At 37.0% G+C, this 15,644-nt stretch overlaps 3 protein-coding genes across 3 annotated transcripts; all 3 read right to left on the bottom strand.

Annotated features, from left to right (window-relative positions):
* Positions 1–1,536: 1,536 nt before the first annotated feature.
* Positions 1,537–7,175, bottom strand: LOC120485303 (tissue alpha-L-fucosidase-like). Its single transcript, XM_039680992.2, has 8 exons — positions 6,605–7,175; positions 6,386–6,520; positions 5,094–5,231; positions 4,825–4,930; positions 4,534–4,734; positions 2,742–2,932; positions 2,206–2,308; positions 1,537–2,112 (listed from the first exon to the last, which is right to left on the bottom strand). The coding sequence occupies exons 1-8, from the start codon at positions 6,958–6,960 to the stop codon at positions 1,981–1,983; spliced, it is 1,362 nt and encodes a 453-aa protein (XP_039536926.2). The 5' UTR covers positions 6,961–7,175; the 3' UTR covers positions 1,537–1,980.
* Positions 7,176–8,179: 1,004 nt separating this feature from the next.
* On the bottom strand, positions 8,180–11,364 carry LOC120485302 (tissue alpha-L-fucosidase). The gene is made up of 8 exons (XM_039680990.2): positions 10,837–11,364; positions 10,613–10,747; positions 10,347–10,484; positions 10,055–10,160; positions 9,764–9,964; positions 9,404–9,594; positions 8,584–8,686; positions 8,180–8,491 (listed from the first exon to the last, which is right to left on the bottom strand). The coding sequence occupies exons 1-8, from the start codon at positions 11,190–11,192 to the stop codon at positions 8,360–8,362; spliced, it is 1,362 nt and encodes a 453-aa protein (XP_039536924.2). The 5' UTR covers positions 11,193–11,364; the 3' UTR covers positions 8,180–8,359.
* A 479-nt stretch (positions 11,365–11,843) lies between these two features.
* Positions 11,844–15,431, bottom strand: zbtb8b (zinc finger and BTB domain containing 8B). Its single transcript, XM_039680941.2, has 4 exons — positions 15,291–15,431; positions 13,336–14,381; positions 13,098–13,255; positions 11,844–12,542 (listed from the first exon to the last, which is right to left on the bottom strand). The coding sequence occupies exons 2-4, from the start codon at positions 14,351–14,353 to the stop codon at positions 12,237–12,239; spliced, it is 1,482 nt and encodes a 493-aa protein (XP_039536875.1). The 5' UTR covers positions 14,354–14,381; positions 15,291–15,431; the 3' UTR covers positions 11,844–12,236.
* Positions 15,432–15,644: the final 213 nt, after the last annotated feature.

The raw sequence follows: 15,644 nt of genomic DNA, 5'->3' as shown, positions 1-15,644 counted from the left end.
TTAGCTAAGCAGTTTATACATACGTGTAGATTTAGGAAGGTAAGACCTTTGTTTTTGTTTTTTTTAACTTTGAATAATAAAGCTTTGAAATATAAAACAAGACAAGCATTGGAGGTTTTCAAAATTATGCACAATTTGATAACTAGACCTCTGTGATATTTTACGTTCTATTTATTTATTTATTATACAAATCTTAAATTGTTTTTATATTGAAGATATGTATTTGTAAGATGATTTTGATTGTTTAATAAAAAAATATACTTTATTTCATATTTTATTTATTTCACAAGAACATGTGCAGCATGCATTTTTCGTGTAAAATAATAATGTCAAAATCTAAAAAAGAGAGAAAATTCGGCATTGTTTTGTTAAAAATCTATACAAAATGACCAATTTAACCCAAGCTTGTTTTATCACAACAATCTTATAAATTTAACTTACGTATAAATTTAACTTACAATGTATAAATTTAACTTACAATGTAGCCTATCAAATGAGGAACTCACTCTCAGGCCCGTTTTGTCCTTACATTCTTGCTAAAATAATTATAATGCAATAATAATAATTCCGCCCCTCCCTCACTTCCGGTTCTGGCACTGGGGTTCTGAAACTGGTGGTGCTGCGGGTCTGCAGCTGTATATATCTCGTGCACTGTGGTCAGTATTATGACAAATTGTGACTAAGTATTTTCACATTTCCGCATTGGAGATTTCTGTCGACTTAACTTACGATTCAGCATAATGCAGACTCAAATAACAAGCTTGTATTTTCTTCCTGGTTAACCATTATGCCATCAAACATGTGACTGCAACACATGACTCCCCTTCTAACCACTCGTAACAAAGGGGAACCAAAAAGTTTAACGGTTCGGTTCCCGTTTGAACTAAACCCTGCCACTGTTCCTTTACTAAATGGGAAATGGCACTTTTACTGCCTCTAATATTATAAAACAAAATATTTAATTGCCTTTCCAAAGACAAAATGAACAAAACCATGACTTGAACAACTTCATAACTAGCAAAAGTAATGTTTATAGGCTAGTCTACTAATAATGTAGAGCTAAACTATAGCCTGAATAAATATAGGCTAACTGTAATCAACTTTTATTTTGCAACCTAGAAAGTTCAGCTCAGCATATGGTTTAGGTTCATAATTCAGACATACTCATAACAGTTAATTAATTAAACAAATTAATACACAAGACCATTGGCATGGTCCCTAAAAAAAAGTGTACTTTAAAATATACAAATATTTACTCAAACATAATCCATAATAAGCCCCTGCAAATGTATACAAAACCCTAAACATAACATTACACAACTTCCCCAGCTGTCTAATTAACCTTTTAATTCCAACAAATAATTAAATAATTTCCTAAAAATAATCTTTCTATTCCAAAAATAATATAAAGAAAAAGTGATTAAACTGGTAATTAGTTACCAGCAGAACATTAGGCACAACCTGACGTAACGTCTTTATGTATTACAAAGTAATAGATAGTGAAACTATTTTAGTTTCAGAAATTTGGTTTTGGTGTATCATTCAGTTGGTCATTTTTATTTTGCAATCATATCAAATAGTCCATTTTAAAATAATAAAAAACTAATTTATACAAAACTTTCTTAAAACAAATGTCATTAAAATAGTTTTTAAAGTACCCGTGTACCGAGAGTTACAAACAACTTTTCTCCAGCGTTGTGACGTATTTCCAAGTAAAACTGAATATTGATAAGAGCATGGGACTTGCCGCGCCCTCTCAGCAAAGCACATGACAGGAAGAGAAGAACAGTCGTTTCAGGGTGAAGGGAAGGAGAATGTATTTGATAAAGATTATAAGGGTACATGATTTTTTTTTTTTTAATTAATGAAGTGCACAGATAAATCATTTATAATAAGCTGCACTACAATATTACATATAAAAAAATACAAATTGTAAAATTTTAATTTCATGGCGACTTTAAAAGTTTTAAAGGCTTTAGGTTAGGCCACCCCATCCAGCTTGAGTGTCCAGGCTTCAGCGGGTGAGAAAGGCAGATCAGGCAGGAGAATTAACAGTCCTGTTGTTTTCAGAGGAACCCATTTCAAAGGCTCAGGGTTCCCCAACAACGTCACCTGAACAGAGTTGCAACAGATAATTCAATGTCTTAAAAAAAAAAAAAAAAAACATTTTATTCCTAAATTCTAACAAAATTCATAAATATTTACCACTGTGTTGTCAGAGGTTTTGGGCATAGAAAGCTGAAAGGTGTTTTGCATGGGATTGGAGGTGAAGATCGCATACACAGTGCTGGTGTTTTTTGAAGTATACCTGAAATTAAAGTAAAATTTAAAACCTTATACTGAAGCTGTGAAAGCTTTATTTATTAATTGCGACTATGACTAAACCAAAACTCCAGCAACAGGCAGAAAAGAAAGCAAAACTACAGTTGAGGAATCCAGGCTAATTATAAAAGACCAAGAATGATCTTTTAAAAGGTAAAAGACAGTTTGTATTCAATCTAGATTTCAACTATTTCACTTCAACCTATCAGCTTGGCTCATGAATATTAATTGAATTAAGTGAGGCACTTATAATTGGCAATAATTTTATGTAGTGGCCAACAAATCTTAAATTATAATTTTCTCACAAGCTTCCTGTTATACTGATAAAGGTCCCTCGGTGACACTGCTTTCATAGCTGGAACTTCTGAACGTTTTTGAGGAATAGAAAGACAAGAGGACGTTTAAAAACATCAACACACCAGGTAACAACTGTAGCATTCTCAGCCTGAACTCTCCAAGGTTTAGTTGCATAGATGGCTTCACCGTTGATCTTCAGCCAGGCTCCAATTCCTCTGAGACGCTCCTCAAAGACAGGTGCGATCACGCCGTCTGCTGTGGGTCCCACATTCAACAGGTAATTCCCCCCTAAAGCCACGACGTAGACCAGGTCCTGCGGTCAACATATGAGAGGTTAAAAACTTACTTAACTCATTAGACACAACATGAACTTTCATACAAGTTTGTGTCCATGTTTCATTCATTACATTATTTACAATGCAGGAATCTAGTAATATCATCTGTGTGAAGCACTTTTGCTCAATTCATATGTTGCAGTCACGTGACTACCATGGATGCCTGGCAGGCAACAAACAGGTATTTTCAACATAGAGTCCTGTAGTTCCAGGTCTTTCTAGTAGCTATCAAGTCTGTTAACAAGCAAGCTAGCTGCATAACTATGGACTAGGATTAACTCCAAGGTGAAGGTAGTTAAATTGTGTAAAGCAGACACAGTTTTCTTTAGATAATTGAGCAGTAATAATTCCTCCATAAATAATGTAGCTCTACTGTTCTCATTGAAAACCATAGATATCACAAACCTCAAAACAACCTATCACACACTTTTGTTGTTGTTAGCAAAATACGACAGATACGTTTCCACCACCACCAGCGAGAGCGTCAAAGTGCCCAGAAGTCATTCATTTTTCAATGAATTCTGATGCTCTCGCGGCGGCGGTGTGAACGTACAGTTAGCCTCAAAACACAAACAGCTGACTCGCCGAACCAACTGGTGGCGTTGATTGACAAAACTACAGGTTAACTTAAAGGAGTAGTTCACTTTTAAAAAAACTTTTGCTGATAATTTCCTCACCCCCATGTCATCCCATGTCTTTCTACAATTAAGGTTGTTGATGAAAACATTCCAGGATTTTTTGCATATAATGGACTTCAATGGGAACCAAACTGTTCAACATCCAAATGAGAGTTTCAGTGCAGCTTCAAAGGGCTTTAAACAACACCAGACGATGAATAAGGGTCTTATCAAGCGAAACGATTGGTCATTTCAAAAATAAATAAAAAAGTTTAAGTTTTATAAGCACAAATGCTCACCTTGCTCTGTTCTGTGATGAGCGTTCGTGACTCTCCTGTTCGAAATCGTTTATCAAAATGAACAAATCTTTTTTCGAGTCGTGACTCGAAGGGTCCTAGATAAGACCCTTATTCATCGTCTGGTGTCGTTTAAAGCCCTTTGAAGCTGCTCTGAAACTCTCATTTTGACCTTGAACCGTTTGGTTCCCAATGAAGTCCATTATATGGAGAAAATCCTGGATTGTTTTCATCAAAAACCTTAATTTCTTTTCGACTGAAGAAAGAAAGACATGGATAACTTGGATGACATGGATGTGAGTAAATCATCAGCAAAAGTTTTTTTTTAAATGAAATACTCCTTTAAAGACATAATTAATTACATGATGCCCATTGTCTCCAAACAAATGTTGAAATTACCTTGAGTGATGTAATGATCACTGCACAGACGTGTAACGTTATAGGCCTACTGTGAAGGTTGCTATCTCATCTGGTTAGTGCAACCAATCACACAACTATCTGGTGTGTCATTTACAGCTCGAAACACCAACGTTTGTAAAAAAACGGCGACATCCTGGCAAGATCCTTGACTAGTTTACTGGATTTCATTGCTGGTGAACGGCGTTCTTGCCCGCCAGCCAGTACTTGTGACGTCACATGCAAAGTATGAATAGCAAGATGTCGCACCTTTATGATGGATGGTAGATCCATCAGTTCGGTTAGTTTCATATTTCGGCGATAACCCCATGATTTTGTGTCCACTGACTGACATTTCTCCCACTTGTGATTGGGCAGCTGTCCAGGAGTGAACTTGTCAGCACAGTTGAAATAACCTCCATGTTTACAGTAACAGCCATTCCCCCATCTGTCATTGGTCACCACTACATCCTGTAAGGAGCGCAATAATGCAGTTTTTATGATCAGAATTACAATTTGAGACCGTTTTAAAATAAGAATGACATAAAACGATGATCTCACTTTGACCGGACTGTCGTTGTAGAGCCAGGCGAGGAATTCTGTAGAGTTCCAATAAGTGTCAGGTGCTTCCCAGTCCCCATCTGACCAAATCAGGTCTGGCTTGTACCTGAGATGTAAAAAACATCACCAATTAGCAGTTTCAAAAACATAAAGGTTGTAAAGGTTGATCTTTACACAGACAAATACAACATAACAGTCAGGCTTATGTCATAAACAATTGTTCTTCCTTGTCTAGCCTGTATATCATCACATGACTGATGCAAATGTACCTGTTGACCAGATTGATGAGTTCTGGCATTACTTTTTTTGCAACATAATCCTGAGTCTTGAAACCAGATTCCTTGTCCCTCAGATAGATGGGATTGAACCATTCAAACAAAGAGTTGTAGAGTCCATAATGCAGAGACCTAATAGAACAAATTAAACATTTTTGGTTAAAATTCAGAAAAGAAAAGTTCTCAAAACCATACTGAGATATCCACCTCATATTTCACATAAGAACAGTCATAACCATTTTTAATTTAAATTTGCAAGGCTTTGTGTCAGCTGAAGTTGTCCAAGGAGTCTGTTATGCTAAACTGGTATTTGTTATCATAATATTTTAATGTATTATTGTACTTATAAACTGTGGTTTTGCAGCGTAAATTGTTTTACCGCTTACTTCACTTTGTTAATATTCTAGTAATTTACCTAGAGTGCAACTGTTTAACCATCCTATTCATTTTCTCCATAGAGGAAATGATTTTTATCAATAACTTATAACCTCTAAAGACAGACCTACTGCAAGCTACTACAAGGTTGGTAATCGATGCTATATGCCTTAGTTGAAGCCACCTGCCTGCAATATTTCAATTTGTTTTTTAAATAATCATATTTAACAGATTATTGGTGAAAAATTACATTACCCATAATTCTCCAAGAGCGCCCCAGTCCAATGAAGCACTGCAAATTATATTATATTCAGTTTCCTTATGCACTCAAACTTTGCATCCGTCTATTTTTCAAGAAAGACTGGTTTAACAAAGAATACATTTTTGTTACAGACATACTCAGTTGTTCAGGTGATCTATTGTGAATTTGTTAATATTTTTGGGGGGAAAGCATCTTTAAAAAAAGAATATTTATAATGTATTTTTCAATAAATATGTAATTGCAAACAAAGTCAAAAGAAACTCTGTTTAAAATAATAAATCAGCATTTATGACTTTATTAGTATGCTCAAGGACAGCTTTTCTTAGCAATGTTGTTTCTGTAAAGGAGTAAGAAACAATACACTTATTTTTCAGTTGTATTGATACTCAGTTAATGAGATTTTTATGATGCTTTAATTTCTATAAAGAACAATGGTAAAAGAAGACATCTCTGTTACTAAAAAATATATAATTTTGTAATACTTAAATGGCTGAATTTTGCTGTAAGATCTATAGATACTGTATACATATTGTATACAAGACTAGCAATGCAGATAGATAGATATATGCTTTGTAATGGTTTCCCCTAAAGAAAATATTTGCATAACACCGTTTATTTCCGCGTTGGAAAGATATGTTAGCACACATACCTCTTTCTTATTGCATTTCCCAAATCTCCAACAAGATCCCTGTGAGGTCCATTATCAACAGAATTCCAATTCCAGGAATCCGGGGAGCCCCAATTTGTGAAGCCTTCGTGGTGTTTCGATGTGAGGACCACATATCTGGGGGGAAAAAAATCAAAAACAACATTATAAATACGTAAAACACTAACAAGAAGCGTAAGTATCGTAATATAGCCTACCAACTTTGCTCCTGAAGCTTCGAAGATATCAGCCCACTCATCAGGGTCAAAAAACTGCGCGTGGAAATTAGGAGCGAAGTCCGTGTAGCTGAATCCAGGGGGGTAGTTTTTAATCATGAACAAGATATATTCAAAATCATGTGCGCCTTTCCAGTCCCACCAGAACCACTCGCTGCCGAACGCGGGCACTGAAAACACCCCCCAATGAACAAAGATCCCGAACTTCACCTCGTCGTACCATTCAGGCAGAGGTCTGGAGTCGAGACTGGCCCAGTCTGGTGTATATCGAGCACTAAATGATGAAGAGCAGCATGATAGAAGACAAAGAACCAGCGATATCTGACTCACAGTCACTTCCATGATTGATCACACCTCACAGACACGCGCGCGTGCACTGTGGTCAGTATTTTGACTAATTGTTACCAAGTATTGTCACATTTCCGCATTGGAGATTTCTGTTGACTTAACTTACGATTCAGCATAATGCAGACTCAAATAACAAGCTTGTATTTTCTTCCTGGTTAACCATTATGCCATCGAACATGTGACTACAACACATGACTCCACTTCTAACCACTCGTAACAAAGGATGGGGAACCAATAAGTTTAACGTTTGTTCGGGAACGGGAATCGGTTTATTCTGGTGAAAGAAAAAGCTTTCGGTTCCCGTTTGAACTGAACCCTGCCACTGTTCCTTTACTAAATGGGAAATGCCACTTTTACTACCTCTAATATTATAAAACAAAATATTTAATTGCCTTTTTAAAGACAAAATGAAAAAAAAAAAAACATGACTTGAACAACTTTATAACTAGGAAAAAGTAATGTTTATAGGCTAGTCTACAAATGTAGAGCTAAACTATAGCCTAAATAAATATAGGCTAACTGTAACCAACTTTTATTTTGCAACCTAGAAATTTCAGCTCAGCATATGGTTTAGGTTCATAATTCACACATACTCATAACAGTTAATTAATTAAACAAATTAATACACAAGACCATTGGCATGGTCCCTAAAAAAAGTGTACTTTAAAATATACAAATATTTATTCAAACATAATCCATAATAAGCCCCTGCAAATGTATACAAAACCCTAAACATAACATTACACAACTTCCCCAGCTGTCTAATTAACCTTTTAATTCCAACAAATAATTAAACAATTTCCTAAAAATAATCTTTCTATTCCAAAAATAATATAAAGAAAAAGTGATTAAACAGGTAATTAGTTACCAGTAGAACATTAGGCACAACCTGACGTACCATCTTTATCTATAACAAAGATTTTAGTTTCAGAAATTTGGTTTTGGTGTATCATTCAGTTGGTCATTTTTATTATGCAATCATATCAAATAGTCCATTTTAAAATAATAAAAAAAACGAATTTATACAAAACTTTCTTAAAACAAATGTCATTAAAATAGTTTTTAAAGTACCCGTGTACCGAGAGTTACAAACAACTTTTCTCCAGCGTTGTGACGTATTTCCAAGTAAAACTGAATATTGATTAGAGCATGGGACTTGCCGCGCCCTCTCAGCAAAGCACATGACAGGAAGAGAAGAAAAGTCGTTTCAGGGTGAAGGGAAGGAGAATGTATTTGATAAAGATTAAAAGGGTACATGATTTTTTTTTTTTTAAATTAATTAAGTGTACAAATAATTCATTTTTAATAAGCAGCACTACAATATTACATATAAAAAATACAAATTGTAAAATTTGAATTTCATGGCGACTTTAAAAGTTTTAAAGGCTTTAGGCTAGGCCACCCCATCCAGCTTGAGTGTCCAGGCTTCAGCGGGTGAGAAAGGCAGATCAGGCAGGAGAATTAACAGTCCTGTTGTTTTCAGAGGAACCCATTTCAAAGGCTCAGGGTTCCCCAACAACGTCACCTGAACAGAGTTGCAACAGATAATTCAATAAGGTCTTAAAAAAACCAAAAACATTTTATTCCTAAATTCTAACAAAATTCTTAAATATTTACCACTGTGTTGTCAGAGGTTTTGGGCATAGAAAGCTTAAAGGAGTTTTGCATGGGATTGGAGGTGAAGATCGCATACACAGTGCTGGTGTTTTTTGAAGTATACCTGGAATTGAAGGAAAATAAGAAAAAACATTACGTGGGCTAATTAAGGCCAAACTAGCATTCCAGAAAAAGTGCTAGAAGGAAGCAAGACTATAGCTGACTCAATCAAAGAAATTAATAGTTGAAATAAAGTCGTTATTTTTGTTGTTTTTTGCGCACAAAAAGTGTTCTCGCCACTTGATAAACTTAAGATTGAGACACTGTAGTCACTTGGACTGTTTTAAAGATGTATTTAATAACTTTGAGGCCGCCAAGTTTCAATTTCTCAAGAAGCCTATGGACTAGTATGGAGGAGTGATCTAGCACTCAGATTTCATTAAAAATATCTTAATTCATGTTCCGAAGATGAACAAAGGTCTTACGGGGTTGGAACAACATGAGGGTCGGGTGAGTAAATATTGACAGAATTTTCATTTTTGGGTGAACTATCCCTTTAATATGAATTCAAATCCTTTAGGACAATGATATGATCCGTTTACTGACATGTCAACATGTGAACTAACATTTGCCCTGAAAATATTTGACATCTAAAGCCTTCCCATCTGGAGCGTTGGAATAATAAAAACTGAAGAGCAAGGGGCACACAATATAAACACAATATAGCTTAGCTCATAAATATAAATTAAGGGAGAATAAGTACACAGTAGTTCACAGCTGGAGCTTCTGAACGTTTTTGAGGAATAGAAAGACAAGAGGACGTTTAAAAATATCAACACACCAGGTAAGAACCGTAGCATTCTCAGCCTGAACTCTCCAAGGTTTAGTTGCATAGATGGCTTCACCGTTGATCTTCAGCCAGGCTCCAATTCCTCTGAGACGCTCCTCAAAGACAGGTGCGATCACGCCGTCTGCTGTGGGTCCCACATTCAACAGGTAATTCCCCCCTAAGGCCACGACGTAGACCAGGTCCTGCCGTCACAAAATATGAGAATTTAAAAACGTACTTGACTCATTAGACACCACATGAACTTGCAAACAAGTTTGTGTCCATGTTTCATTCATATACATTATTTACAATGCAGGAATCTAGTAATATCATCTGTGTGAAGCACTTTTGCTCAATAGCAACAAATCACACCTTTATGATGGATGGTAGATCCATCAGTTCGCTTAGTTTAATATTTCGGCGATAACCCCACGATAATATGTCCACTGACTGACATTTCTCCCACTTGTGATTGGGCAAATGTCCAGGAGTGAACTTGTCAGCACAGTTGAAATAACCTCCATGTTTACAGTAACAGCCATTCCCCCATCTGTCATTGGTCACCACCACATCCTGTAAGGAGCGCAATAATGCAGTTTTTATGATCAGAATTACAATTTGAGACCGTTTTAAAATAAGAATGACATGAAACGATGATCTCACTTTGACCGGACTGTCGTTGTAGAGCCAGGCGAGGAATTCTGTAGAGTTCCAATAAGTGTCAGGTGCTTCCCAGTCCCCATCTGACCAAATCAGGTCTGGCTTGTACCTGAAATGTAAAAAACATCACCAATTACCAGTTTTATAAACGTAAAATCATACACTAAGTAGGCTGTAAACTTGTAAAGGTTGATCTTTGCATAGACAAATACAACATAACAGTCATGCTTATGTCATAAACAATTGTTCTTCCTAGTCTAGCCTGTATATCATCACATGACTGATGCAAACCTACCTGTTGACCAGTTCGATGAGTTCTGGCATTGCTTTTTTTGCAACATAATCCTGAGTCTTGAAACCAGCTTTCTTGTCACTCAGATAGATGGGATTGAACCATTCATACAGAGAGTTGTAGAGTCCATAATGCAGAGACCTATTAAAAATTTTAGTAAAATTTAAAAAAAGGTTATAGTTCATTGAAAATGTATGGATAAAATTGAGGAAGGGAATTATATAAGAAAACACATCCTGTAGCATTTCTTTCAATTTTCTACACAATACCTCTTTCTTATTGCATTGCCCAAATCTCCAACAAGATCCCTGTGAGGTCCGTTATCAACAGAATTCCAGTTCCAGGAATATGGGGAGCGCCAATTTGTGAAGCCTTCGTGATGTTTCGATGTGAGGACCACATATCTGAGAAAAATAATAAAACAAAATTATAAATACGTAAAACACAAACAGGAATCGCGAACGCATATTGTAAGTAAGTTGACGTTACGTACTTTGCTCCTGAAGCTTCGAAGATATCAGCCCACTCATCAGGGTCAAAAAACTGCGCGTGGAAATCAGGAGCGAAGTCCGTGTAGCTGAATCCAGGTGGGTAGTTTTTAATCATGAACTGGACATAATCAGATATGTGTGCGCCTCTCCAGTACCACCAGAACCACTCGCTGCCGAACGCGGGCACTGAAAATACTCCCCAATGAACAAAGATCCCGAACTTCACCTCGTCGTACCATTCAGGCAGAGGTCTGGAGTCGAGACTGGTCCAGTCAGGTGTATATCGAGCACTAAATGATGAAGAGCAGCATGATAGAAGACAAAGAACCAGCGATATCTGACTCACAGTCACTTCCATGATTGATCACACCTCACAGACGCGCGCGACACTGAGAGCAGTAAAAGCGAATTTCTGCCCTAGAGATTTCTGCCGACTTCCATATAGATAATACAGCTCCAAAAACGACAAACCAGTTTCCATTTCCTGGTTTATCATATGACATTTCACACGAGACAACAACCACCCATGACTTACCTGCAAAACAGCGGCGGTTTGGGCACGTGCAAAATTTATAGACGCCTCATTGGCCGCTGGATCATACGTCATCGGCGCCGCCATATTGCTCCTGGCAACTTGCCATAACTCTCATAAGTGGACTGAAGAAAAGGCCTCTTAATATTTTATATATTTTGGGGGACGGTCGGGGACCGCAATTAACAGTTGTTCCCGATTCTTATGTTTTTATATACTTTTGATTCACTAAAATAAACAGGCTACTTATTAAGAGTCATCTGCTCAGGAATCAGACTACACTAGTAAAAAAAAAAAGAGTTCCCATTAATACTGATCAATACACTGTAAATGTTCTCTTTTATAAAGAAGATATTTTAATTGCTTTCTCAAAAACAAAATGTAATAAAAAATGAAAATTTCGATTTTCATAACTTCTTGGCAAATAACAAAGGTAATTATCTAATCAAACAAGTGAATTGACAAGAGAAACAGTCCTGAAAAGTGTTTAAAGCAGATCACTTTAAAGCATAAAAATATTTATTCACACAACTGCCACAAAACATTCAAATCTGTTGTGCCCTCATTGTCATACAGCAAAATATGTTCATAATCCACAATTAGCTACTGTAGATTTGGACTAAACCCAAACATAATGTTTCAAAGCCTTCCCAGCAGTGTAATGTTCTGAATACAAATTAATCTTTTAATTTCACCAAATAATTGACAGTCTTTTGCTAATCCAAAAAAACATATGAATGAAAGCGGCTAAACTGGTAGTTTGTTACCAGTAGAATGTTGGTCACACCCTGTCCCTGCCTCAGCCCATTATTGTATGCACTTCACAAAGTCCACAGTCTTTTTGTTTTGTTTTTTGGTAAACAAGAGCAACTATGGCAATGAGCCTACCATGCCATTCTCCCCAAGCTGCTTTGAAACATTTTGCTTATCATCCTCTCTAGCACTAGCCTCCGATTCATCCCCATCTACTATATACATGGGCCAATCAGAGTCTCTAGCGCCCCTCTCCATAGCTTCAGACTGAATGCTGAGGTTCATGGAGGAGGGATCCTCATTAGTTGTAGTAACAAAGGTGCAGCCATCGCAAAGTCCAAAACGCTTCATTCCCTGGGACACAATGCCTGAGAACACTCGACGACAGCCTTTGCAAACAATGGGCCATGTGGAGCGATGCACCTTCAAAACAAAAAATATAGATTTAAATATACTGATATATACATCACAGAGCTCTATATATGAAGTTGAATAAATAGGTCATTTAAATTGACCTGTATGCATCACATAAAGAGATATGTAGCCTAATATAATACATTTTTAAATTCTTGATTGATTATATAAATACAAAATGTAAATTATATTATTGCTACAAATCTAATCTTATAAATGCATGAATGGCATGAATATATGTATTAAAAAAATATGAACATCATAATTGAAGCTGCTTTGAAAATGTGTATTGTGAAGTACAAAATAAAATTAACCAAATTTCAATTTTTTGAGTGATTCAAAACCTCATTCATGTTTAATGCTATTCACTTTATAAAGTGTCACCCTGTAATTAATTAATAAATGAATGAGAGTCCGGTAATATGATTATGTGTGCATTTGATATTGACACCCGCTTATGTTTTTACTCGGGCAGTCTTTAAAATGAAACAGATTTATAGCAACTTTAGTGAATGGGTTAACTGTGAGCAATACTTTTAGGGCTCAGGGCTTATGAAGACTTACAGAAATTGCATGAGTGCGAAGATGTTCTTGTCGAGTGAAGCGTTTGCCGCACACCTCGCAAGGATACGGCCTTTCTCCTGTGTGGCATCGAATGTGCCTTTTCAAAATGCCCTTCTGTTTGGCCGTATATGGGCAGAACGGACACTTGTGTAGTCTCCCTGTGTAAACAGACATGTAAATTACAACACATATCAAAAATGAGTGTGTTACTGTAGCAATTTTATCCAGCATCCCTCACCTGGGTCATCCCCATACCAGTCATTCTGAATCTCCATCCCACAGGGGACCGCAGGACCAAGTCCATCATCACCACGCCCGAATCCAACATACCCCAAACTCTGGGAACAGTGTTCATCCCGGTTAGGGTTCATCCCCCCTCTGTACAGCACATCTGGAAACTGCTTCATAGGACAGTTAGCAAATGACACGGAGGAGTGCTCAGTGCTTGGAGCCGGGCTAGTGTTAACTGTTCTCTCTCCATCTTGATTTGGGCCTTGATAAAGAGTCGTTTCTTTGGATTCCCGTGAAGATTCGCCCTCTTCATCAGGGTCATACTCTATTTTGGGGTGCACCAACCCCAGAAGCAGACCTGGGGTGGATGAGTTGACTAAATCCAGGCCTGGACTGACCTTCAGTGGAGCATTCATGGGATGATGGTTGAGAAATGCTCCTTGAGAGTTTTCGCTTTCTGAGTCTTTACTACTTGTGGCCGCTGGTGTGCAGATAGCAGCCGTTGGGGCATCATCAGGGCTGACGGCTTCGGTGACCTGACAGGTCTTTTGGTCGGCTTCGGAAGTGGATGCCACAGGGGCACTGGTAACTGGCGTTACACTATGATCCAAACCCTCCCTGTCCTTGTGTCTCTCTCTCTCCCTGTTACAGATCTCCAGGGATGATTTAATGTAGCCCTTACAAAAGTTCACCACATCGGTCATCTGCAGATAGCTCGCAGCTGACATTATTTCAATGACATTTTCACTGCGCAGGTCCAGGTGACCCGAATACAAAAAGTCCAGGATGAAGGAGAACGCCTCGGCTGTGACGATATCCAGAGAGGCCGTGCTGTGTCGCTGGCCATTGTCTTTCAGGTAATGCACCAGCAAGGCCCGAAAATAACCACTGCTGGCGAAGAGAATATTGCGATGTGCTTTGAAAACACGTCCCTCTACTATGATGCTGCAGTCACAGAAGAAATCCCTCTTACGTTGTTCGTTCAGCTCAGTCAAGAGCCTGGACAGATAGGAAGGAACCTCCATATTCACCGTAGGACAGCCATTCGTTTCTCTGGCAGGGTAGAGGTTAAAAAATAACTCAACAATGATCACAGGAAAGATATCCTATGAAGTAATTGCATATTCTCAAACTCTTATAAGCTTCACAAACAGATAAAATAGGGTGGCGAGACGTCCCGTTTTTTTGTTGTTTTTTTTGTCACACATGTAAACAAGTTGAGTGGAAGTAAACCCTGATATTAATCAAAAAATAAATAATAATAATAATCATTAACTAAAAAGCACATAATTAGTGCTGAAGCCTAAAATATAAAATGATTAGCTCAATTAAAGAACTATTTCTAAAAAAGCACAAAACATAAAATAACATATGAATGAATATACTGCTTGCTTTTTGTAATGGTTAATAAGTCCTTATAGTGTGATTTTTGGTAAATTGTTCAACCAGTTATGGTCAGTTTGACCCGCAAACATCATAATAATTGTACATGTTTTTTTTTTTTTTTTTAAATATAATATAATAATTAAAAAACGGTTATCCCCGTTTTAAATTCATAGATACTTTTAAGAAAGATTTCCCTGATATTTTGACCACTGAACTACGAAACTAGAATGAAATGCATACTGACTATCATACCAATATCACACTGTTAAAACAATGCACAATTCACCAGAACATTTAAGGTGGAATATTTAAATACAAAATCGAATCAATCACAATAATATCCAAAGTGCTGAATCGCCAAATCGTGCTCGTGCTACACATCAATGGTTATAATTCACGAATAACAAAATGCTATTGTACCATATGTTATGTTATACAGCAATGGAGTTAAGTATAATAACCGATTATGGGAAGCAATCCATGCGTGCACACGGAACAACAGAGTATGTAAAACCATGAATATCTTTCACGCTAAAAAACTGAATTTTAAACAACAGTGATTTTTAAAATACTTACATTCAAGTGTATGTTTTGTTTTTGTTCATGATGGTATTTTAAAAATGTCTCCCTGACGAGCTGCTTCCTGATTTCTAAGTTATACTTCCGGTCGCCTCCATAGTAGCGGGCGGAGTAAAGGCGGAGTGTCCCCAAAATGCAGTGCACTAGGCTACTTTTGTTCTCAGCCATTTGTGTATACTTAAAAAGTAGTCCGATTTAGACCGTAGACAGAAGAGAGGTAGCCTGACTACGTCAGTACATCCGCTCTTTTTAATATAAATTTTAAATTTTAAGCTTAATTTTGCTATGAAGCAAAGCGAAGTAGCAGAGTTTGGTGGTATTACCAGGCTAGAAGAGAGGACTGACTAACTG

Source organism: Pimephales promelas, chromosome 18 (assembly GCF_988280905.1).
Source record: "Pimephales promelas chromosome 18, fPimPro1.hap1.1, whole genome shotgun sequence".
Classification (NCBI taxonomy): domain Eukaryota; kingdom Metazoa; phylum Chordata; class Actinopteri; order Cypriniformes; family Leuciscidae; genus Pimephales; species Pimephales promelas.
This window is presented reverse-complemented; position numbering and strand designations above follow the sequence as displayed.

What these genes read in the sequence shown, in the direction of transcription:
- LOC120485303 (XM_039680992.2), bottom strand. Translation starts at nt 6,960, where the DNA reads ATGGAAGTGACTGTGAGTCAGATATCGCTGGTTCTTTGTCTTCTATCA. An exon ending in TTCGAAGCTTCAGGAGCAAA is followed by an intron (nt 6,521 to 6,604) that starts GTTGGTAGGCTA and finishes TTTTCCCCCCAG; the next exon opens with ATATGTGGTCCTCACATCGA. An exon ending in GGAAATGCAATAAGAAAGAG is followed by an intron (nt 5,232 to 6,385) that starts GTATGTGTGCTA and finishes TTGTTCTATTAG; the next exon opens with GTCTCTGCATTATGGACTCT.
- LOC120485302 (XM_039680990.2), bottom strand. Translation starts at nt 11,192, where the DNA reads ATGGAAGTGACTGTGAGTCAGATATCGCTGGTTCTTTGTCTTCTATCA. An exon ending in ACAACGACAGTCCGGTCAAA is followed by an intron (nt 9,965 to 10,054) that starts GTGAGATCATCG and finishes CGCTCCTTACAG; the next exon opens with GATGTGGTGGTGACCAATGA. An exon ending in ATCTACCATCCATCATAAAG is followed by an intron (nt 9,595 to 9,763) that starts GTGTGATTTGTT and finishes TTGTGACGGCAG; the next exon opens with GACCTGGTCTACGTCGTGGC.
- zbtb8b (XM_039680941.2), bottom strand. Translation starts at nt 14,353, where the DNA reads ATGGAGGTTCCTTCCTATCTGTCCAGGCTCTTGACTGAGCTGAACGAA. An exon ending in CTGGTATGGGGATGACCCAG is followed by an intron (nt 13,256 to 13,335) that starts GTGAGGGATGCT and finishes CTGTTTACACAG; the next exon opens with GGAGACTACACAAGTGTCCG. An exon ending in TTCGCACTCATGCAATTTCT is followed by an intron (nt 12,543 to 13,097) that starts GTAAGTCTTCAT and finishes TTTGTTTTGAAG; the next exon opens with GTGCATCGCTCCACATGGCC.